At 45.6% G+C, this 25,165-nt stretch overlaps 1 protein-coding gene across 1 annotated transcript in view; it reads left to right on the forward strand.

Annotated features, from left to right (window-relative positions):
- SLC2A2 (solute carrier family 2 member 2) overlaps window positions 1–25,165 on the forward strand; it is a 72,916-nt gene that overhangs the window by 8,375 nt on the left and 39,376 nt on the right. The window contains exons 2-3 of the mRNA XM_029616921.1: window positions 14,000–14,095; window positions 14,831–15,024. Coding sequence (XP_029472781.1) covers window positions 14,000–14,095; window positions 14,831–15,024 — 290 coding nt within the window. The remainder of the gene's footprint in view (window positions 1–13,999; window positions 14,096–14,830; window positions 15,025–25,165) is intronic.

Consider the following 25,165-nt stretch of genomic DNA (forward strand, 5'->3'; position numbering starts at 1 on the left):
GTAATTTGTGGTCTTTCTGTACTTGGTGAAGGTCGATTCTATATGTGTGACCAAGGTGAAGTATTTTACTAGCATGTAGGCATTTGTATCAATATTATTTGTTGTGTTTTCTCAATCGAACATGCATTGATGGTAAATTACTGTTTTTCATAAGGAGGGCTATTGCACCTGGTAGGAGAGAGTGTGTTTATGTTGCTGTTACTGAGATGACACCAGAAATATCTTTTTTTGCATGGTAAATTGAAAGGGGAATGGCCTAGTTCTGTTCTGCACCCATTGTTCGGGGGTCAGGGTGGTTCCTGTAGATACAGAGTATATGTTTACATTTAGCCCCGTGACGGTCATGTGTTCAGTGTGTCACGCATGTGAGAATCATCGGTCAGGTGTGTCCCGACAGAAAAAAGATTGAGAACCACTGTGCTAGCAGAATACCTAAAGCCTCAATCCACAAGCAGAACACAGATAAACTCTCACCAAATACAGAATAAAGAGATCATAAAATATATATTGAAGCTTGCAGACAAAAATTGAACTGGAAATCACAAGAAGCCAAAGTCTGTGCACAATGCAAACACAATCAAGAAATATAAAACATACCAATAAAAAGAATGTCAAATTTGCTGATAAATTCAGCCAATGAAAAACATGTATAAAAATGTTTAAAGTATTACCAAACACTAATAAGATATTTCAAAACAGCAGATACATCGCATCCAATAACAAGGATTAAAAAAAACCCTCCCACTCTCCATACCTGGGAACTTCAGATTTCCAGTCCTCCTGAGATTGTTGTAGATTGGAGGAGGGTGCACAAACGTTAACCTCTCTCACACACATATACACGCACGCACATGTGCGTAGGCACTCTCCCTCATAAACACACACATACACACACACACAAAAACCCTCTCATATTAACACACACACATACAGCCACTCATATACAAACATTCACACGCATACGCACTACCCTCTCATTTATACACATACACACCCTCCCACCATTCTCTCATACACACCCTCCCACCATTCTCTCATACATACACCCCCCACCATCACCACCCTCTCACACACACACGCACAACACACACACAAATTTTGCCTCTTCCTAGTCTTCTGCCGCCACCGACCTGGGCTCTGGCAGCGGTCTGTGGCCTCCTTTCCTTTTCTTTGACCACCACTGGCTTGGTGTCTCGTGGCCTCTTTTTCGCTCTCGGCTTGAGCTTCTCTTCCTTTCTTCAGCCTCCGCCGGCTTGGGCTTCGGCAACGGTTCCCTGCCCCTTCTGCCATTTCTTCAGTTGCCACTGGCTTAGGCTCTGGCGGTAGCTCGCAGGCCCCTCTTTTTTTCTTCAGCTGCTGCAGGCCGGGATGGGCTCTGCCACAGTCCCGCAGGTTTCTCTTCGGACCACAGCACCAGCAGCCCTTCTTCTTCTCTTCGGCCGGGAAGTAAAAAAAAAAAAAAAAAAATCACATGATGGGAGCAACCGGCCCATCGGGGGGGAAACCCGATCTCTCAATAGGGCAATCCTCCCCTGGTCAAAGGTGCTTAAGATGCAACAGCATGAGCAGAATTACAGCTCCTGCCATTGACTCTAATAGGGTTTGCCCCTTTTCAAATTCTAAGAGCAGGCATAATAAAGTCAGGGTGAGGCAGCTGGGGAAAAGGAAGGTTTCAGGGGGCAATTTTGCCGCTTCAAAATCTTGCCACCTGAAGCAGCTGCCTCACCCTACCTCATTATAGAACAGTAGGGATGTGAATCGTTTTTTGACGATTTAAAATATCGTCCGATATATTTTAAATCGTCAAAAATCGTTAGAAGCGCGATACAATAGGAATTCCCCCGATTTATCGTCAAAAATCGTAAATCGTGGGAAGGGGGAAGGGGGAGGGGAAGGGGGAGGGCGGAAAAACCGGCACACTAAAACAACCCTAAAACCCACCCCGACCCTTTAAAATAAATCCCCCACCCTCCCGAACCCCCCCCCCAAATGCCTTAAATTACCTGGGGACAAGAGCGGGGGTCCCGGTGTGATCTTTTACTCTCGGGCCTGCGGTGCATTGTAGAAATGGCGCCGGCGCCACCTTTGCCCTGTGACAGGTCAAAGGTAGCGCCGGCGCCATTTTGTTTTTTGTCCCCCGACGTCAGGAGCGTAGGAGATCGCTCCCGGACCCCCGCTGGACCCCCAGGGACTTTTGGCCAGCTTGGGGGGGCCTCCTGACCCCCACAAGACTTGCCAAAAGTCCAGCGGGGGTCCGGGAACGACCTCCTGCAGTCGAATCTTTTTGCTGTACGGCCGGCGCCATTTTGTGCAAAATGGCGCCGGCCGTACGGGAACACGATTCGACTGCAGGAGGTCGTTCCGGACACCCGCTGGACTTTTGGCAAGTCTTGTGGGGGTCAGGAGGCCCCCCCAAGCTGGCCAAAAGTCCCTGGGGGTCCAGCGGGGGTCCGGGAGCGATCTCCTACGCTCCTGACGTCGGGGGACAAAAAACAAAATGGCGCCGGTGCTACCTTTGACCTGTCATATGACAGGGCAAAGGTAGCGCCGGCGCCATTTCTACAACGCACTGCAGGCCCGAGAGTAAAAGATCACACCGGGACCCCCGCTCTGGACCCCAGGTAATTTAAGGCATTTTGGGGGGGTTCGGGAGGGTGGGGGATTTATTTTAAAGGGTTGGGGTGGGTTTTAGGGATGTTTTAGTGTGCCGGTTTTCCCGCCCTCCCCCGATTTACGATTTACACGATATTTACAAAAACAAAACCGCGACGATCCGATTCCCTCCCCCCCCCAGCCGAAATCGATCGTTAAGACGATCGATCACACGATTCACATCTCTATAGAACAGCCCCTTCTCACCCTCAGCCCCGCACACAAAAAGGCTCCCTCTCACACATACACATCCACAGGCACCCTCTCATATATATATACACACACACACAATCACTCATATACACTCACCCTCACACACACACACACGCACCCTCACACACCCTCATACACACATACATCCTCTCATACACAGGCACTCACCCTCACAGGGACAGTCTTTTGCTCTCTCGCTCACATTTTGGATCTCTTCTTTGGCCACTGGCTGAACAGCAGAGTCTCTTCTTCTGCCGCCGACACCAGGAAACTCCAACGGCACCACAGGGCCTCGTCTTCTGCCGCCAGCTCTGGGGAAACACTGGCAACACTGCAGGGCCTCTTCTTCATCTGCGGCTGCCATCTTCTTCCACAGGATCCTGCTTTTGCTGGCGGGGAGTGGGAATCCCACCAGCATTATCACTTCTCTGTGCCACTGCGGGACCTTTCTATATACTGGCGGCAATGGCACTCCCTCTCCCTGTTGTCAACCGGGGCAGACCACCCCCTTCGTCGCCCCCCCTTAGTACGCCACTGGTGGATGCATTGAGAACAGCATTGATTGTCAAGACTTAGTTGTAGGCCAGTGGTATCCATCTGCAGGCTGCAAATGGGTCAGGTTTTCAGAATGTCCTGAATGAATATTCATGAGATAGATTTGTATGCACACTACCTCAAGTGTAAGCAAATCCATCTCATTGCATAGTCATTTGAAATATCCTGAAAACCCAACCCGTTTCTGGCCCCCAAGGACCACCTATGAATAGTGCTGCACACAAAATGCATCGATGGCATTTGTACTGTTAGAGCACTGCAGGGCGTTCCTTCTGACCCTGACCAACAGTTCTGACCGAAGGGTTTAACAGTATGTTTTTATTAATTCCCTTGTGCCACTGAGGTGTGACACAGGCAGGATAGACAGCACCAGAACAGTGAATTCACTAAGCACCATGCAAGAGAAGGCAACAGCAAGAAAGGCATAGGAAGACTTTTCTGGAGCCACTGGCCATCAAGTACTGCAGCAGATAGGATTGCCACCTATTCAGGTTTTATCCTACTTTCTGAAGGGGGAAAAAAAGGTGTATATGTGGGTGTTTATCCCTAATAACCTTTTTGTTTAGTATCCTATCCATATCAGAATTTCAGAACATGTCAGGAGAAGCATGAGGGTTCTGAGGAGGTGGTGGTGATGGAGGTGGAGGTTGGATCCACATGGCCAAGAATGTAGACTCCTTTAGTTCTGGGTAGAATTTATTATTATAAACTGGCCTGGCATTATTGGTGAGCATTATGAGTTCAATGCCCATTGATTCTTGGTCCCCCCCCCCCCCCTCCCCCAGCCAACATTCCTCTGTCCTTGTCAGCAAAGAGGAGGAAGGCGACCTTCACATTGCTTCAGCCTCATCTGCCACTTAACTCCAGATGCGGTTCACTACCAAAACAACAAAAAATGATCTTACTTAGCTTCATGTGTATTTATTTATTCAGACATTGAATTGCCTGATCAACAGCCCAAGATGGTATGTCAATTTAATAAACAGAATATAAAAACCTTACAAAAAAATAACATTCTAGATCCTGGACTCAGGATTGTCAATGTGCAATTAAGTTAAAGCTATGACTAAAGCTACAATTTTCAACCTTCAGATAAGACCCCTGTTAGGAAGATCAAAATTTCATGTGGTGCTGCAAGCTTTGTTTATTTTTGGGTTGGACTCAGGGCGGACTGGGCCTATTGGGGCTTCGGGCATGCCCCTGTGGGCCGGTCACGTTGGTCACATGATTAAAAGCAGCAGCACGACTTACATAAGAACATAAGAAAATGCCATAATGGGTCAGACCAAGGGTCCATCAAGCCCAGCATCCTGTTTCCAACAGTGGCCAATCCAGGCCATAAGAACCTGGCAATTACCCAAACACTAAGTCTATTCCATGTTTCCATTGCTAATGGCAGTGGCTATTCTCTAAGTGAACTTAATAGCAAGTAATGGACTTCTCCTCCAAGAACTTATCCAATCCTTTTTTAAACCCAGCTATACTAACTGCACTAACCACATCCTCTGGCAACAAATTCCAGAGTTTAATTGTGCGTTGAGTAAAAAAGAACTTTCTCCAATTAGTCTTAAATGTGCCCCATGCTAACTTCATGGAGTGTCCCCTAGTCTTTCTACTATCCGAAAGAGTAAATAACCGATTCACATCTACTCATTCAAGACCTCTCATGATTTTAAACACCTCTATCATATCCCCCCTCAGTCGTCTCTTCTCCAAGCTGAAAAGTCCTAACCTCTTTAGTCTTTCCTCATAGGGGAGTTGTTTCATGCCCTTTATCATTTTGGTCGCCCTTCTCTGTACCTTCTCCATCGCAACTATATCTTTCTTGAGATGCGGCGACCAGAATTGTACACAGTATTCAAGGTGCGGTCTCACCATGGAGCGATACAGCATTGGATACTGCATTGGTTGCTTGCTGGTGCTGTGTCTTTGCACTCCGGGCATAAAGAAGAGCCATCCTGCTGGCAGCCAAAGGAGGAGGAGAGATCTGGGCTGCCGCTGGAGCAAAAGAAGAGTGACCTGGCTGCGAGCCAAAGTAAAAAAAAAAAGAAAGAAAGAGAAAGCCAGCTGCAGCCCCGCCGGATTCCAGGCCTGCAGAACCGAAACAGAAAGAAAGACTCGCTGCAGGCCGCCGACAGATTCAAGGCGGTGGGGCCGAAATAGAAAGAGAGACTCGCTGTAGCCTGCCGCCGGATCCTAGGCCGGTGGGGCCAAAATGAAATGAGAGACTCACTGCTGGAGCACAGCTGGCGGAGCTGAAGAATGAGCAGAAGCACAATAGTGTTAGAAACAGGGGTGGATTGCAGGCAGATGTGAGCCTGAAGGATTTTTTCAAAACTAGTCCACAGGGTATTTGTTATTTGTGTGACTCACTCCTATGGCTTTCTGTGCAATAGTGGCTTCATTACCTCCCAAAAGCACGCCGAGCTAATCGTTGAGAGATACATGATGTAACTTAGAGCCTGACAGAATTGAGACAAAAAAATCTCCAACATAAATTTCACCTTTTTCATAAAAAATTAAGTTGAGCACATCCTAGACCAGAGTGAGAAAATTGAGCTGCAATCCCTCTTCTATCCATGCAATCAATTGGGCCCCCCATAAATTTGGTTACATCCCTCGGGTATCCTGGATTCCTGGTCTGGTGTTAAAGTCTTTTGCCAATCAATCAGCTTTGAACCAGTTGCCAAGTAATGAGAAAACCACACTGCCAGCCAGTGGCTCAGATATTACACACACACACAAAGACATTTGCTGTTGTGCTACTTCTCTTGTGCTCATTCAGTGAGTGCCTCCCTGCCCCAGCACGGCCGCAGCCAGCTGCCCCTCTAAGAGCTCAGCTGCGCCACCTCAGACAGACGTCTAACACTACCTAGGCATCTCCTTCTGGTTCACCCCCTCCCTTTCTATGACAGTAGCTTGCCTGCACTTCTCAGGGGCCTTCTCCACTCCAACACAGTCTCATTGACCGTGTGCTACAGTCTGCTACTTTTATGATTCCCTAGGCTCGGCTCTGCCTGGAAAGGGGGATGCTAGAAGTGATCCATATTGCCTGCTTCCTACAGAGCTAAAGAAAAAGAAAATTAGGCAGTGGTCAAGGCTATATGCATCACTGCTGCAGCAGAGCCTGAGGAGAGCCTGATCCACAACGCAGCTCCAGATGGAAATCTGCTTTCCCACGTGGAGCCAGTGCAGCCAGGGCTGGTGCTAGGGTATTGGGCACCCTAGGCAAACCTTATAGCTTTGCCTCCTCAGCCCTACCCTCCAGAAACACAATTAAAAAAAATTATGTATGTGTAATAAGATTTAATATGAAAAGGGTCATTTGAAGTACAGTCTTCTGAAATAAAAATATAATAATATACGCAGTATATTTAAGCTATAGATCTCTACACAGAAACTATGCCCTAACCAAATACCTCACTTTCATCTAGCACAGGCAGAATATAGACAGACCCTCACCAAAAGCAGAATAAAGAGACCATAAAGTATAAAAAAAAACCCCCACCCATGTAAACAAAATCTGAATTGGAAACTGCAACAAACCAGACACTGTATATGAAAAACAGAAACATTACAATTCCTCATAAAACATCAAACAATAAAACCAAGAAATATAAAACATAATAGTCAAACCATATTAAAAAAAGAACAAATATTTCAAAACAGCTGACAAATAGATTATCCAATGATTGAAAACTCATACATTTTTTTTTAAAATGTACTCTTTTCAAATATTATTATTGACGAACTAACACTCAATAAGTAAAACTAGCAAGGATGAAAAAATATCCCCTGCTCTTCATATCTGGAAATGTTTGATTTCCACTCATCCTAAGATTTTTGTGGATTATTAGCAGGAGAGAGGGAGATGCACAACCTTTCTCCTTCACATACACACAAGCAGGCTCCTAATCTCAGGGGCTTTGGGCATGCCCTGTTGACAGGAGTGCCGGAGACTCCAACAAATTTCCAGGTCCCGGGCAGGATGATACAATCTGTGGGTCAGCACTATTTCCCATGCATGCACATGTGTGTGTGTGTGAGAGAGAGAGAGAGAGAGAGAGAGAGAGAGAGAGAGAGAGAGAGAGAGAGAGAGAGAGAGAGAGAGAGAGACGCACTTTAAGAAGGCAAACATGATGACTATATATATATACACCACAGTAAGAGCACACTTTCAACTCAAGGTGGGTGGATTGGGCAGGGTTTCATTGGTCTGCCTGATGAATTGATAATTAATATTAAATATGGATACTGATTATATTGATTGAATAATAGTGAATTGAACAGTGATGAATTGGTGATTAAAACAATGATGATGAATATATGAATGATAATTAATGATGGCGATAAATGGCCTGGGGAGGGGACTGGATCAATGCCTTTTCTATGAGCGTGGGCACAGGCTGGGGTGGCAGCTGTGGGGAGAAGCCGGATCCAAGCTCTTGGTCAATGTGGCACAAGCGAATGGGGAGCATTGCTAGGGAAGGTATAGAAAAAGGACTGGAGAGCCGAGGATCAGGCAGGGGTTAGGGAGGGAGAGCACTAGGGGATCCATGAGTCATGGACAGACCTGGGAACTCTCCGGGGTTGGCCCGGAGGTTCCGGAATTCTAAAAGAATTACCGGGGTCTCCGGGCCAATGCCGGAAATCTCCGGGTGCTGCAGCAAAACCAATCTGCTTGGACCCGGAAAGAAGAAAGGAACGTCGTTGGTCTTGCGCGGCTGAAAAAAAGGAGGAACTCGACAGAGATTTCTACCATCTCCGGACCTTTTTAACTCTTAACTTCGCTTCCTCGTGACGCCACCTGCTCCTGCGCAGCCTGTTTCCTGTATCCAGCCGCTTTTACCGCCTTGGCCAATCGACATTGCGATTTCCTGGCCGTGCATCGAACGAGGAGTAAGAAACAGGCAGTGTCCACTTCCGCAGCACAGGAGGAGAAGGAAGAGGCTGCTGCTGCTCCAGGAGCCCAAGTTAGAGTCTGCTGTTGCTAGTGCGTTTTGAAAGGGGGCGGGGGGAGAATGAATGAGCATGTCTGTGAGAGTGAGTGAGTGTGTATTTGTGTAGGAAGAAGAGATTTGAGAGTGTATGTAGGTGAGTAGGAGAGAGCTGAGTGCAAGTGAGCATGGGTGTGAAAGTGAGTGGGCATGTGTGTATGGAAGAGGGAGAGACGTGAGTGAGTGAGTGTGTGAGTGTGTTGGTGGGAGAATGGCAGACGTAAAGGTGTAAATGGACATGTGAGAATGTGAGAGAGTGAGCAGTGAAAGTAAGTGTGAACATGTAAGAGTGTTTATGAGAGCAAATTTGTGAGCATCTGGTCCCACTGTGCAGTCCCGTCCCCCCCCAATCCATGGTAATCTCAGGGAGACTGGAAGTCAAATGTTCCCAGGTATGAACACCAGGCCCTACAGCAGGTTGTTCTGGCAGACTGGGAGCCTCACCGAGGCTCTCCGCTCATCTTTTTTTGGGGTTTTTTTTTTTTTTTTTTCTTTTTCTGTGGCTGCCGCAACGGTTACATGACCTATGCTTCTTTTTTTTTTTTGACCCTGCACCTGCAGCCGCATCTCTACGGGCCTGCATTTTTTTTTTTTTGTCCTTTCCCTGCAGCATCGCTGATCTCTATGGGACTGCTCCCCCCTTCCCCTCACTACCGCGGTGGTGGAAACACCTCCCACAGTCTTCCCTCAGCCGATCCCGTCGCTTTGCCGCCGGTGGCAGCCAGTAGACATCCCACTGCTGTTTCACCATGGCTGAATGCCTCTCACCAATTTCTGTCAATGGCCCCCCTTATATTGAAGCTGTGGCAAAAATAACCTCACTTCCCTGCATGGGGCCTGCCTACCTCTTTCCTCATCAGGGCTATCAGCTTGTAGCCCTGCCTGGATCCCTCCTTGCCACCAATATAAGTATACTTTTTTTTTTCTATTTTACATATTCAAAGGCAGCAGGGGAGAAGAGAGAGTGTGGGAGTGTGCAAGGAAGCATGCATGTGTGTGAAGTCAATTGGAGTGAGGGAGTGTGTGTAGGTGTCAGTGGGAGTGAGGGAGTGTGTGTAGGTGTCATTGGGTGCAAGGGAGAGCATGTGTGTAGGTGTCAGTGGATGTGAGAGAGCGTATGTATGAGTCACTGGGTGTAAAGGAGCGTGTGTGTGTGTGTGTGTGTGTGTGAGAGAAGAGAAAGTTTGTGCATTCCCTCAACCCCCCTAATCAGGGTGACTGGAAAGTATAGAAAGCAGGGGACTTTTTAATTCTTATTGTTTTTAAGTATTGGGTGTTATCTGATGTGTCTTCTTTTAAAATATTTTATTGGTTTTTGGGAAATTTTTAAAAGTTTTATATGAGTTTAATTATTGGATGTTCAGCTGTTTTGTAATATTTATTTATCCTTTTTATTTGTATGGCTTTACTATTGCTGACATATTTCTTGATTTAATTGTTTGATATTTTATGAGGAATGGTAATATTTATCTTTTCCATTGTTGTACTGCATATAGAATCTAGCTTGTTGTGGTTTCCAATTCAGTTTTTGTCTACACATTTCTATGTATACTTTATGGTCTCTTTATTCTGTGTTTGGTGAGGGTCGATTTGTGTTCTGCATGTGTGACAGAGGTATTCTGCTAGGATGTAGTTTCTGTGTAGGGATCTAAAGCAGTGGAGTGCCTCAGGGATCTGTACTTGGACCGGTGCTTTTCAATATATATATAAATGATCTAGAAAGGAATACGACAAGTGAGGTTATCAAATTTGCGGACAATACAAAATTATTCAGAGTAGTTAAATCACAAGCGGATTGTGATACATTACAGGAGGACCTTGCAAGACTGGAAGACTGGGCATCCAAATGGCAGATGAAATTTAATATGGACAAGTGCAAGGTGTTGCATATAGGGAAAAATAACCCTTGCTGTAGTTACACGATGTTAGGTTCCATATTAGGAGCTACCACCCAGGAAAAAGATCTAGGCATCATAGTGGATAACACATTGAAATTGTTGGCTCAGTGTGCTGCAGCAGTCAAAAAAGCAAACAGAATGTTAGGAATTATTAGGAAGGGAATGGTGAATAAAACAGAAAATGTTATAATACCTCTATATTGCTCTATGGTGAGACTGCACCTTGAATACTGTGTACACTTCTGGTCGCTGCATCTAAAAAAAGATATAGTTGCGATGGAGAAGTTACAGAGAAGGGCAACCAAAATGATAAAGGGGATGGAACAGCTCCCCTATGAGGAAAGGCTGAAGAGGTTAGAGCTGTTCAGCTTGGAGAAGAGATGGCTGAGGGGGGATATGATAGAGGTCTTGAACGAGTAGATGTGAATCGGTTATTTACACTTTCGAATAATAGAAGGACTAGGGGGCATTCCATGAAGTTAGCAAGTAGCACATTTAAGACTAATTCTTTTTCACTCAATGCACAATTAAGCTCTGGAATTTGTTGCCAGAGGATGTGGTTGGTGCAGTTAGTGTAGCTGGGTTTAAAAAAGGTTTGGATAAGTTCTTGGAGGAGAAATCCATTAACGGCTGTTAATCAAGTTTACTTAGGTAATAGCCACTGCTATTAATTGCATCAGTAGCATGGGATCTTCTTGGTGTTTGGGTACTTGCCAGGTTCTTGTGGCCTGGTTTGGCCTCTGTTGGAAACAGGATGCTGGGCTTGATGGACCCTTGGTCTGACCCAGCATGGCAATGTTCTTATGTTCTTATGTTCTTAAGCAGCTTAGCTTGTTCTGGTTTCCAAATTGGTGTTTTAGGGCCTAGTGTAATATTTGTATTGTTGCCTTTTCATAGATAGAATTGTCACTGTTTGACTGCTGGCTGTTATTGCTGTTTTGGTATTGGGGTTTTACTATATTTTAATTGTAATTCAGTTTACCCAAGGCTTTCTGAGAGCTGAACCCACACCCAGCATGTGTTACAATAGGCTCAATGCACTACAGGATCCAAGTGTCTCTTTATTTTTAATTTACAGGGTTTTGTGGTTGGCACCACAGCACTGCAGTAGATATAATGCATATGCTGTTAGCAATACTTTTACCTCATAAGACTGTACTCTGAATGGCTTTTTTAAATGTAAAAACTATTATAAAATGCATACTTTTTAATTATATGTGAGGAGGAAGGGGCTGGGGGATAAAAGGCTGTAAACTTTACCTATGATATCTAATACACTTGCACCAGACACAGCTGCACTGGATCCACATGGGAAAGCAGGATTTTGGAGCTGCGCTTCTTTGGGTCATGTGGGTCTCTCTAGTCTCAGCCAGGACTTCATTTTCTTTTTAAACCCTGAAAGAATCGTTAATGATAGTTTGGAATATTTTATGATAGTTTCTATGAAACTTATATTTATGTATGTTATTTTTATGTCATCGTTTTTATTATTATGTCTGTTTATTTTGTATATCGCCTAGGCCATTCTGTGTTAGGCGTTTAATAAATTTTTTTAAATGTAAATGTAAATGTAATATAGATTAGTCTGGTCTCCCCTCCCCTCCTTTACAGAGCCTGGGGAAATATAAAAGCAGCAGACTCTGCAGCACTCAGCCAATGGGAATACACTGGAATGGGGGGGGGGGGGGTTACTGTCAGAAAAAGGGATGGGGTGAGCCAAGAGGAAGCGCCTGTGCAGTGTTGGGGAGGCTTCTGTAGGCTGCACATTCCTCCTGAAAGGGACAGCTGGCTGTGGAGCCAGCGAGTCTCTGTGTGTGTGTGGGGGGGGGGGGGTGGAATGAGAGAGGGAGAGGGCTACTGCAGGCTGAGGAAGTGCTGACAGCAAGCAGAAACGTTTTAGATAATGATGGCCGTACTAGCGTGGAGGCACTCCCTGTGTGAACATGAACAATAGCACAATGACTGAATGTGTGTGTCAGAGAGAGTGTGTGCGTGTGGGTATCTTTCTCCATGACACAGAAAGACATCCATACACACACTTTCTCTGTGACACATCCATACACTGAGAGTGAAAGTGTGAGTGTGAGTCTTTGTGTTAGAGACAGGGAGACACCCACACACACCCTCTCTCGGGCACAAAGTAGGTATCTGAAAGTATGTGTGGGTGTATGTGTCTGAGAGAATATGTGTGTGTCTATACTGGTTGGCAGTGTGGTTGTCACATTACTTGGCAACTGATTCAAGAGCTGATTGGTTGCCAAGAGTCTTTAATACAGACCATGAATCCAAGATATAATTATGAGAGTTTTAACCAATCTTGGGGGCAGATGGCAAACGATTATATGGATGGAAGAAGGTATGCAGCTCTGTTTGCTCACTCCTGGTCTAGGGTGTGTTCTAATAGTTATTTAAGAAAAATGTGAAATTTATGTTAGGCGATTTTTGGCTCAATTTTGCCAGAGTCTGGGTCACATGATATACCTATGAAGCGTCAGTTTGGTGTGCTTTTGGGAACTGTTAAAACACATGTTGCAGGGAAAGTGCACAAGGGAGTCAGACAGATACCCTGTGGGCTGGTTTTGGAAATAATCCCCTGGGCTATTTTCCTGCAGTCTATCCCTGATATCAAGGAAACATCCCACACACAGCTGGTTGGTTGGTTTTCTATTTTTATTTCTGGTGGGTTAACACTATACTTCATTCTCATATGCTGAAAGAAATTCATCCTTTGCGTTCTGTGCCCTGCCTCAACTGTCATCCTAGCAGAAAAACAATGTAAAAAATTATAAATATTGAAGTAGTTAAATATGAAAATGACCTCTCAGTCCAAATGACTACATAGTGGTTTGTTTGTTTCAGAACTGATAATCTCATCACATCAAAGATTTATCGTGTTAGTGAGGAATCAGCAGTTTCTGAGTTAGTTGTGTAATCAAGCATGTTTCCAAATAGACAGCTCTGAGCACTTTAGATACAATTAAAAGAATAAGGTAATCAAAAATAAACTCATACAAATCTATTGAAAAGTTTCATGTGCATTAACTTAAATTACATTTTAAGATCTCAAATGGTTTTCCAGTATTTTCTCTAAACTATGAGAAGCTTTGTATATCCTATACATTTTATTTAATCATGTCTCTCAGTTAAAAAGGAATATAGAACATAGAATTGTGAAGGCAGAAAATGATTGTAGGGCCTATCTAGTCTGCCCATCCACCCAACTACTTTAGATTTCCAATTCCCATCACTCCCTTGGAGATCCCCTGTGTTTATCCCTTGCTTTCTTGGATTCAGATAATGTTTTTGTCTCTACCACCCCTACCGGAAGGCCGTTCCATTCAACCACTACCTTTTCTGTAAAGAAATATTTCCTCAGATTACTCCTGAGTCTACCCCTTCACTCTCATCCCATGATCCCCCTCATCCTTTCCGTTGAAAGAGGCTTGCCTCCTGTGCATGGAAACAGGGTCACCAGAACTTTCACTTGAAACAGAGCGCCGACTTTCGACATGTATTTGTTCAGTGGTGTGTGTATACTGATAGCGCTTTCCAAATTAGCATTCTGGCATTGGGTTTGTCAATCTGAATATTGGCTTCTGGTTTATGTGATTCTGAATAACAGAAATAATATATTTGTTTTGTTTTGTTTTTTTAACTCATTTTCCTTTTCTGGCTCTATCTTAGCACCTGACGGGCGTTTTGGTTTTCTCGGTATTCACTGCAGTGCTGGGTTCATTCCACTTTGGGTATGGAATTGGGGTGATCAATGCTCCTCAGAAGGTGCGTATATATGTGCTATATATGTCTGTGAATATACCCGTGCACACACATCACCTCTGATCAGCCCATCACATTTCTGCTTTTAATTGTCTGCGTCACTCAGCAGAGGAGCCTCGCATAGTTAAAGGCGATCCCTCGGAGGTCAAGGAACTTCATTATCTGGCTAGATGGGCTTCATCACCAGACTGGATAACCAGCCAATAAGCTGTCTCCACATTTGAACATGAGAATTCCCCTGCGAGACTGAAAGATTGCAAAGAATAAAAAAAAATTAAAAAAACTACCTGCTGATCCTAAATATTGCAACTTTTCTTTACAGGGACACAGCTGTTTTATGAGAACAATTGTCATAGCGCTGTGAGCAACACACATCTTTCCAAGGTTTCCCTGGAGAGAGCTTTATTTCAGGCTGCAGTTATCCAGAGGTTGCCTATGACTTACGCTGGCTTTGCTTTTAATCTTATTTTTGTGCTATCGTAACTTAAATGCTAGAAAACACATAACTAGAATGCCTGGCAATTCTCCAGAAGTCAATAAGCCAACACAAACCAAAGGTCTGGTAAAGTGTGTGCAGAATGGAAACCATGATTTTTGGGGACCGGTGAGTTCCAGAGTGATGCCACGAATCCCTTCAGAGCTAAGGCTGAGCAGACTTCGCTGTTCTTAACAGAATTCAGATTGTTACATTTTCCATCACTGATTTTTTTTCTTCTTTTTTTTTTTTTTTCAATCCAGATAATAGAAGCTCATTACTACAATGTGCTGGGTATTCCCCTGCCTGAGAAAAGAATGAATGTCACAGAGGAAGACAAGGCTAGTAGCGGCTCCTCCTCCGTCACCCTATACTGGTCTCTGTCTGTATCCATATTTTCCCTTGGAGGGATGGTTTCTTCCTTCTTTGTTGGTTGGATTGCAGATAAATTGGGAAGGTATGAAACAAATAACACTTTCCATTCTTTGTACGCTTCTAGTTACAATGGAATAGTAATGACAATTTATCCAGCTCTGCGAGTGGATTCAGCTGATTTACAAGAAGTAGGAAATGGATTTTCTGTATATGCCAGGAGGGTATTTTTATGACAGTCCTTACAGAGCTTGAAGAAAGTACACGCAGACTTTCAGCCTGAATTTTCAAAGCAGGCTTTCACGCATAGGTCCGCCTTGAAAGCTAGCGGGTGTAGAGTCCTGCTTAGGAGCAGCGTAAACGTGTACACGTGCATTTTCATGTATGTTTTCCAAAATCAAATGTATGCACGTAAATAGTTTGCCCACCCCCAACTCTGCCCCCAGGAACGCCTCATTCTAGTACATGCAAAATCATTTCTGTGCATGCTTATACTATCAGAGCAATTCTCTAAAAGCCCATTTACATGCAGACAGCTCACCTTTCATGCACATAAATGCTTTTGAAAATCAGGCCCTTAATGTGCATGAAGGCTTCCAGACTTTGGGACTGATTATACAAAGCAATACTGGTTTTATAGATCTGATTGCTGACTGTTTATAAGTCTCCAAAGTCATTCATGTTCTATGATTTTATCAATGCAGAAACTGCTGCAGAATTTTGTCATTGCCTTTTTAACAATTTCATATGTGATATCCCATTTTCCTCCCAACAAACACATCTCTCCCCTTGCCCACCTGCCCACTCGCATTGCCAGCTCATGAAAATGTTCTTTTCTAACAGTCTTCCAGATTTTTACTGACAAACGTTTCACCAGAGCTGGACTTACTCTGCTGAGATTCACCCCTTCATGCACCGAGGCCTAATCCTAGACTCCTGAGTTCTGCTGCCTCACACAGCTGGAGCCAGGGAACTGGAGACACTGGCACCATTGCTCATGATGTTTTTACTGGCATGAAATTTCCTAGCGTGTAGCCAGATGGATTCAGGACCAGTGGATTTACGTGCTCTTCTGCTAGCAGATGGGAGACGGAGTCAGATTTCAAAGCTGACGTCACTCTAGATACACCCCTGCAGTGACCTCAGCTCTTCAGTATCTCTCCGTCTCCTAGTAGATGTGGACACTATCCCACACACTGGAATAGTGTTAAGAATTACAGCAAAGAAGAACATTTTTTACCTTAAAGAAGATCGAGCCCCGCTCTCCTGCGGTGATACCTAAGGGTCTCTCCCCCAGTTGGGGATTCCTGAGGTGATCTCCGATATCCCTCAGAGGTGAGCCTTGGTCCGGTAGCCGGTTCCCGGCGTGGACTTAGCCCCCAGAGTGGCTGAAAGGCAGCGGGTGCACAACCGAGCGCGGCGGTGAAGGTAAAGCCCTCTCCCCCCGCAGCTGGAGACCGTCCCGGCACACGATTGGTAGGTGCCGAGACCAGGTAAGCAGGAAACTTTAAATTCAGATCTCCAATCTCCGAGGCTCGGATTGCCGTACCGATTCTGTTTGTTCTTCCGGAGAGGTAAAAAGGGAGCACCGATCAGGTTGAACAGCCCTGGTTGGGCTAGGCCCTGATCCTGGTGCAGGGGTCCACATGGAGACCCTCGGGGGCGCTATCTTATATGCGAGGGCGTCGGCGCCATCTTCCCTTCTCGACCAGTGGTATGCGTGGGGCAGGCCGGACAGCCGATGCGAGCACAACTACACGCACAGCCGCGCTTACTTCTACCCGCGCATTGTGCTCACGCGCATAACTACGCACACATTGAATAGAGGCAATGGCACCGGCATTCAAGAAGCCCAGAAGGCACTCTCTTTGCACAGCCTGCCACATCAGAGCCGCACAGCCCGATCTGGAGTCCTGCCTGTTTCATCATTGCGAAGTAGCCCAGGGGGGACCAAACTACTACATCCGATAGCTTCCCGGACCTATGCAACTCTGAAATGGCTTCCCCATAGGAGGGCACCTCAGGGGCCCCTACTCCAACTCCACTTGAGATTAACATGGACCAAGGGACCTTCTCCTAGTTAGAATTTTTCCAAGGGCTGCAAGCCTTCGTTCAGGCGCAATCAGCCCCAGCTGTGACCCGGGTTCAAACCCTGCCAGAAGCACAAGATCCTCCCAGCCTTGCTCGGATGCTTCGAGACATGCCTCGCTTAACTAAGAATTTCCCGGACAGGGACTCGGACACCTCGGATGATTATGGCGGCTCCCTGGAAGAAGGAGAAATCCCTCCAGGCCTGGAACCATACCGAACCATGCTTCGCTTCTTCCACAGAGATGGATTACCAGCCCTTGTTTCCCAGACTCTGAAGACTCTGGGTATGGTGTCCCTGCGTAAAGCTTCATGCTACTTCCCAGTGATGGAAGCCATCCAGGAACTCATTGACCTGGAATGGGATGCCCCGGAGGCTAACTTTAAAGGAGGTCGGGCCTTGGAAGCCTTGTACCCTCTGGAACCAGCAACCAAGGAACGCCTGCATTTTCTGAAAGTGGACACCATGGTCTGTGCCGTCTCAAAGCGAACAACCATTCTCGTTGAGGGAGGGGCTGCATTGAAAGGATAGACAATTAGAATCCATCCTTAAGCAGGCCTTCGTTGCAACAGCAATGACACTGCAGATTGCCTCCTGCTGTGCACTGGTGGCACGTTCCTGTTTGCTCCTTGATGGAGAGGAAAACAACTTAGAAACATATACCAGTGAAACGATTGAACTGGCAGCAGCCTTTCTGACGGACGCAAGCTCAGATCTGGTGCGGACCTCAGCCAGAGGAGTAGCCTGGGTAGTGGCGGCCAGAAGACAGTTATGGTTGTGGAATTGGTCTGCAGACAAGACCTCTAAAGCGAATCTCACAAGGATGCCCTTTAAAGGATCTCTCTTATTTGGAAGCGAATTGGAGAAGTTAGCCAGCAAGTGGGGTGAATCTCCAGTGCCTCAGCTACCAGAGGATAGGGGTAAAAGATCCCAGTGCCCCTCCTCCAGAAGAACTAGGGGCAGAGGCTCTCAACACTTTCGCCCCTACAGGAACTCGCAGTTACAGGCACCTAGTCCCTCAGGAAGGTCTCAGCCCTTTCGGAACCGACAAACCAAGAGAGGAACAGGCCTGGGGGCAGGCTCTGGCCATACTCCCCAATGAGAATGGGACAACCCATCCATGGGAAGAGGAAATAGGGGGTCGACTTTCCCTCTTCTATCAACGATGGGTCGAGATCACGTCGGACAAATGGGTACTAAACATCATTCAAGAAGGTTACTCTCTGGAGTTCCGCAGCATCCCTCGGGACAAATTTATGATGTCACCCTGCCACTCTCACACCAAGAGACTGGCAGTGGAAGCCATTCTAACAAGACTACTCATTCTGAAGGCAATAACTCCGGTTCCTACACCCCAACAAAATACAGGACGATATTCCATCTATTTTATTATTCCCAAGAAAGAAGGTTCATTCAGACCCATCTTGGATCTCAAGAACGTCAACCGTCATCTGCAGATACTACACTTCCACATGGAGACGCTTTGCTCTGTAATAATGGCAGTATAACCAGGAGAGTTCTTAACCTCCCTGGACCTCTCTGAAGCCTGCCTTCACATTCCAGTCCATCAAGATCACCAGCGTTTCCTACGCTTTGCGATACTGGGTCACCATTACCAGTTCCGAGTGCTACCCTTTGGCCTAGCAACTGCCCCCAGAACATTCTCCAAAATTATGGTGGTCATGGTGGCAACACTGAGGAAGGAAGGGATCTTGGTACACCCTTACCTGGATGACTGGCTGATCAGGGCAAAGTCTTCGGAAGAGAGCCGGCAGGTGACCAGCAGAGTCAAGAACCTACTGCAGGAGCTCGGTTGGGTCATGAACACGGTCAAGAGCAGTCTGCAGCCCTCTCAGTCTGGAGTATCTGGGGGCTTATTTTGACACCAAACAGAACAAAGTCTTCCTCCCTCCCCCAAGGAGAAGGAAGCTGATGGAACAATTACGATGATTAATAACCAATGCCCGCCCCAAGGTATGGGACTATCTTCAAGTCCTCAGCCTCATGGCATCAACCCTGGAGGTTATTCCATGGGCAAGGGCCCACATGCGACCACTCCAGTGCTCCTTACTGTCACGCTGGAACCCACTGTCCCAGGATTACTCAATTTGCCTACAACTACCAGCAGAGGTACGTTCTCAGCTTCAATGGTGGCTACAGGAAGACCACCTAAGCAGAGGAGTAAGCCTATCCCCACCGAACTGGATCATGCTCACCACGGATGCAAGCCTGCAAGGGTGGGGAGCCCACTGTCAGGAGTTGTTGGCCCAGGGACAATGGAGCAAGGAAGAGGTGGGATGGAACATAAACTGCCTGGAAGCTCGAGCAGTCAGACTAGCGTGCCTGCAATTCAGCCACAGACTCCTGAGGCAAAGCGATTCGAGTAATTTTGGACAATGCTACAACGCTTGCCTACATCAACCATCAGAGAGGAACCAGGAGCCAGCAGGTGTCTTGGAGATAGACCCTCTCATGGCATGGGCGGAGATAAACCTACAAGGGATCTCGGCCTCCCACATCGCAGGAAAAGACAACATCTCAGCAGACTTCCTCAGCAGAGAGAGCTTGGACCTGGGGGAATGGACACTGTTGACCACAGCCTTCCAACTGATAGCAAATCGCTGAGGCCTCCCAGCCATGGATCTACTGGCCACTTCTCTCATTGCCCAAGTCCCCAGGTTCTTCAGCTGCAGATGAAAGCCACACTCCCAAGGGATCAACGCTCTTGTCCAGACTTGGCCAGAGGAAGACTTACTGTACGCCTTCCCCCCATGGCCTCTACTGGGCAAGGTCATCCGCAAGATAGAACACCACAAGGGACTAGTTCTACTAGTGGCCAAGGATTGGCCAAGACACCCATGGTATGCAGACATGCAAAGACTCCTTGCGGGGAGCCCTCTGTGCTTACCTCTACACAGGGACCTTCTCCAGCAGGGCCCGATTCTTCACGAAGATCCATCTCAATTCTCTCTTATGGTCTGGCCCTTGAGAGGACTTGCCTGAAGAAGCGTGGTTACTCGAAGACTGTGATTGACACCCTGCTCCGCGCGCGCAAGTTCTCAACATCTCTGGCATACATACAGATCTGGAGAATATTCGAAGCCTGGTGTGAGGACTGCGGAATACTCCCACAGACGGCCAAGATCTCCATGATTCTGGAGTTCCTACAGAACGGTATGAAAAAGGGGTTGTCACTCAACTCCAAGGTCCAAGTAGCCGCCCTCTCTTGCTTCAGAGCCGAAGTGAACGGTATCCGTCTATCAGCTCATCCGGATTTGACTCGTTTCCTGAAAGGGGTTAAGCAACTTTGGCCACCTCTAAAATGGCCGGTGCCCCTATGGAACCTCAATATGGTATTAGGCTTCCTAGCGGGAGCTTCCTTCAGAGCAATGCACGGTCTGTCACTACGCCTTTTAACACTGAAGACAGTATTCCTGGTGGCAATATGTTCAGCTTGTCGCATCTCCGAACTATAGGCACTATCCTGTCGGGAACCGTTCCTGAGGTTCACTCCTGGAACCATACAGCTGCGCACCGTCCCCTCCTTCCTACCAAAAGTGGTTTCTGAGTTTCATTTGAACCAAACCATCTCCCTACCATCTCCGGATGAACATGAGAACTCAGAAGGCTCATGTCTTCTTCACCATCTAAATGTCGGCAGACTCCTGGTGCGATACCTGGAAAGATTGGAACCAGTGCGCAAAACGGATCGCTTGTTTGTTCTTCACAGCGGGAAGAAGCAAAGAGAAGCAGCCTCACAGGCGACCATAGCCTATTGGATCAAGGAAGTAATCAAGACAGCCTACATAGAGGCAGGAAAGACTTTACCACTGCAGGTTAAGGCTCATTCTACTAGGGCCCAAGCAGTATCTTGGGCAGAAACTAAACTGCTGTCGCCCACCGAGATCTATCGGGCGGCGACATGGTCCTCCCTACACACCTTCTCCAGGTTCTACCGCCTGGATGTTCAGGCCCGAGAAGACGCAGCCTTCGCAAGGGCAGTACTAAATGGGCCACGGGCAGCCTCCTGCCCTGTCCGGGAGTAGCTTTTGTTCATCCCACTGGTCCTGAGTCCATCTGGCTACACGCTAGGAAATGGAAAAATGACTTACCTGATAATTTCATTTTCCTTAGTGTAGACAGATGGACTCAGCATCCCGCCCACAGCTGCCCCAGAGAAAGAAGACCTAGGAAAGTGAACCTCAAGACTAGGCAAATATGGGTACGCCGTTGCCTACCCCTAGTTTAAGACACTCACAGTTGGCCGGTGTCGGCGTTAATTGGTTGAGAGCACTGGCGGTCTCCAGGTTTTTGAAATCAGTTCAATCAGTTCAATCAAGTTTAATAAGTTTTATTTGTTAATTAAGCAATGGCTTTTCAACAATGGCTTTTCAAAGAGAATACTGAAGAACTGAGATTACTGCAGGGGTATATCTAGAGTGACGTCAGCTTTGAAATCTGACTCCGTCTCCCATTTGCTAGCAAAAGAGCACATAACCCACTGGTCCTGAATCCACATGTCTACACTAAGGAAAACGAAATTATCAGGTAAGTAATTTCTCCATTATTTTAGGACGTCATTTCTTATTCCTTCTTGCCTGTCAGTAAATTTTTTGATAGCTGGCAATCATGCCCCACGCCCCACATCGCATGGATAGATAGATAGTAAGAAATATTTTTTAACATTAATATTTGAATGGAAAGAAAGGAAATGATTGAATGTAATTCAAATTCCACAAACCAAAATGACATACTTTCCTTAACTAGTGGTGAGTGGGAATATCACTATTGAAATTTTTTTCAGACTAACAGAAGCTGATGCCTCCTCCCTCCAGAAAACTAAGCTTTGGAAACTCATTTACTAAACTGCTGTCAGTTTGGCAAAGGCTGCTTCACTTACTAAGATCACTAACCATGTGCATTAAATGCAACAGTGCACACTATTTGCCTAAAGAGCACTACATTTTACTATTTGTTTTGCAAATCACTATTTTTCATGCATAGTTTTACTCTTGCAAAATTTTGTTTACATTCATAGATGATGGGTGACTGCGATGAAAAATTATGCAAAGCAGCTTATTAGTTATAATCACATAGCTAAACTATGCAAGAAAAACCTTTCACAACACAATTTCACCAACATTTTAACCAGTGCAACTCAATGAGTTTTAGTGAAATTTTCCATAGAAAAACTACAAATGCTGTTTTGCTAAAAGGCTTATTTGCATAGACTCAGTAGCAAACAAATGCATGCAAATAAAGAAATAGTGCACAAAATACCTTGGCCTCTTGGTCTCACCATGCTAGAATTTGGATGCAAAATTATCACTGATACAAAATTTGATACCAGAGCAGTTTTGCAATTATTTACAAATTAATAAAAGTATTTGGGAAATCTTTTCATCCTGTGCTGCATTTTGTTTTCAATTTTTTTGACACTATGGTCAAATAATATAATTGAAGAGTATATTCAAACATGAAACAAAATTCACAAATGGAAGAACAAAGAAAAATAATCGAGATTCTGGGTAAACATTCTAGATATAAAAGTTAAATAAAATGTATTATGTACACATAGTTACATAGTATTTCATTTTTCCATGAAACTGTCAAATCAAACCAGCCTACAGCATAAAATACCAAGAATCCCATGGTCCTGACATACATGTCCGATCATTCCAGGGAAAAATAACCCGGGCAGACCGATATTCAGCACTACTTAGCCGAATAAGTGGGGACTTAGCTCGCTAAGTGGCAGTGGCTGAATATTCAGCCCACCTAAGTAGCCAGATAGGTAGCAAACAGGATGTGAGTGTAAACAGGCAGGTGTTACTTATCCAGCTAACTTAACCAATTAAGTGCCGATATTTGGACTTATCCAGTTAAGTTAACCAGAGAAGTTATACCTGCTCAATAGCAGGTCTAAAGTTAGCTGGTTAAGATTTACCCTGCTAACCAGCAACTTATTCGGATATATTCAGCCGCCTAGCCAGGCCGCTGAATATCTTATCTGGCTAACTCACTTAACCCAATTTGTTTAAATATCTACTCCTTTGTAACTAAGTTTACATATTAAACTTTATTTCACATTATTACTTTTAGAAAGCTATAAACTAGCAATTTTTAGTGCAATCAAACCAATTTCAAATCTTCACCAAGAATATTTGATTATCTCTCATACTGTAGAGCACTGTTCCCAGTGATCATCTATAATTAGTTTTATTTAATACAGATAACATAGTTGCCAGCATCTGGGTTACATTCATACAGTATTACCTTCTTCTGAATTATAATATAGCAAATGTAGCTACGCAGTGCTAATGCCAAGTTTTTAAACAGTCTTTATTGGCAGTATGCAGCACAGTTCTACAAATATTCTGATAATCAGGGTGACAAGAAAATCTAAAAAATATAAATACACAATTGGACAATTTCAGAATTGCTTTCTAATATATTTAAGTCTGGAAGTGATCCACTCTGTCTCTTCCAGCTCTCAATCTCCCGTTGTCTATTCAACTGCAGTGAATACAGACAAGCCAAAGAGAAATAGCATTAAAAAGGGACCTCAAGAAATCAGCTAACCTGCCCAGGATCTAGGGATGTGCATTCTTTTGAAATAAATGGGGAATCCAATCAAAAAAGCCCATTTTTGGTTTGGTTTGTGTCAAACAAAATAAATGACTGGTGCCGCCAAAAAACCTGAAGGTTTTTGGATTTTTCATTTCTGCAAACAGTGTGCACTATCTGCCAAGAAATGTAAAAAGATAAATACATAAATCCCCCCTCCCCCTCATCCATGGCCCCATTATCCCTTCCCCAGACTCTCTGAGGATAAAAGAGGAAAGAACAATTCCCAGACGCGCCTGCCCCTGCTGTCAGTCTCAGGACTGGCCGGCACCAAGTTGTTTTATTTCTGTAAAACAACTTGGCAGTGGAAGGCCCATAGGCCAGTGCCATTTTTTTTTAACTGGAGCCAAGAGATTGCCTTCTGTACCACAGAGATGTCATTTAAATAAAAACCAGAGATATGAGAGATTAGAATTACTACAGGCAAGAAGTGGCAGTGGAAACAACTTCCCATGTAATTCTCAGCAACGGAAAACACAAATTGGAAGCTTAGGGCCGGATTTTCAAAAGGTTACGCGCGCCAGGCCTATTTTAAAAAGGCCCGGCGACGCGCGTAAAGCCCTGGGATGCGTGTAAGTCCTGGGGCATACAAAAATGGGTGGGGAGGCGGCGGGGTCAGGATCCCGGCACAGTGGCCATATTTGCTACCCAGCGCGCATACATGTACACCCAATTTTATAAGTTGTGCGCTCAGGAGCGCGCAAGTTATAAAATCCGGGGTTGGCGCGCGCAAGGTGGTGCACAATTGTGCATGCCGAGCTGCGCAGCCTTTCCCTGTTCCCTACCCCCTCATCCCACCTTCCCTTCCCTTCCCCTACCTCCCCTGCCCTTTCCCTCCTACCTTTTCTTTTTTCTTTTTTTTATCTCCAAACTTACTTCAGCCCTGGGGCTGAAGTAAGTTGTGCGCGCCGGCCAACTGCCGGTGCGCGATCCCCGGCACAGCAGCAAATATGGCCACTGTGCCGGGAGCCTGACTCCACCCCACCCCTGGACCACCCTGCCCCCTCCCCATCCCTTTTTGTAAGCCCCGGGACTTCCATGCGTCCCGGGACTTTACGCGTGTTGACGGGCCCTTTTAAAATAGGCCCGATGCGCGTAACCTTTTGAGAATCCGGCCCTTAGTTTATTTAGTCCATCTTAAGCTACCAGAGGGAAAAAAAATTGCAGAAATAAGGAAACAAATTCACAAACTGCGTCAAATGGGAGAAATTCTAGTTTACTGCAGGCTGCGTTCCAACATCAACTGCACTTATATTCAGTTGGAAGTGCTACTGGAGTTGAAATTTTGAAGACCACCTTGAATACATCACCCATTTTCTCTCACTAGCCTAGGACAGTGGTGTTCAAATAATCCTGACCTTGGGGTACCCTAGCCAGTTGAGTTTTCAGGACACCTTAATGAATATACATGAGATATATAGGAATCGGGTTGCCAACTGGCTCCAGATGTTCAAGGTGGTTGACCTGGTCCTGGTTTTACCCCATTGCATGCAGGGACTTGTAGTTCTGA

The sequence above is a fragment of the Rhinatrema bivittatum genome, chromosome 9 (genome assembly GCF_901001135.1).
Source record: "Rhinatrema bivittatum chromosome 9, aRhiBiv1.1, whole genome shotgun sequence".
Classification (NCBI taxonomy): domain Eukaryota; kingdom Metazoa; phylum Chordata; class Amphibia; order Gymnophiona; family Rhinatrematidae; genus Rhinatrema; species Rhinatrema bivittatum.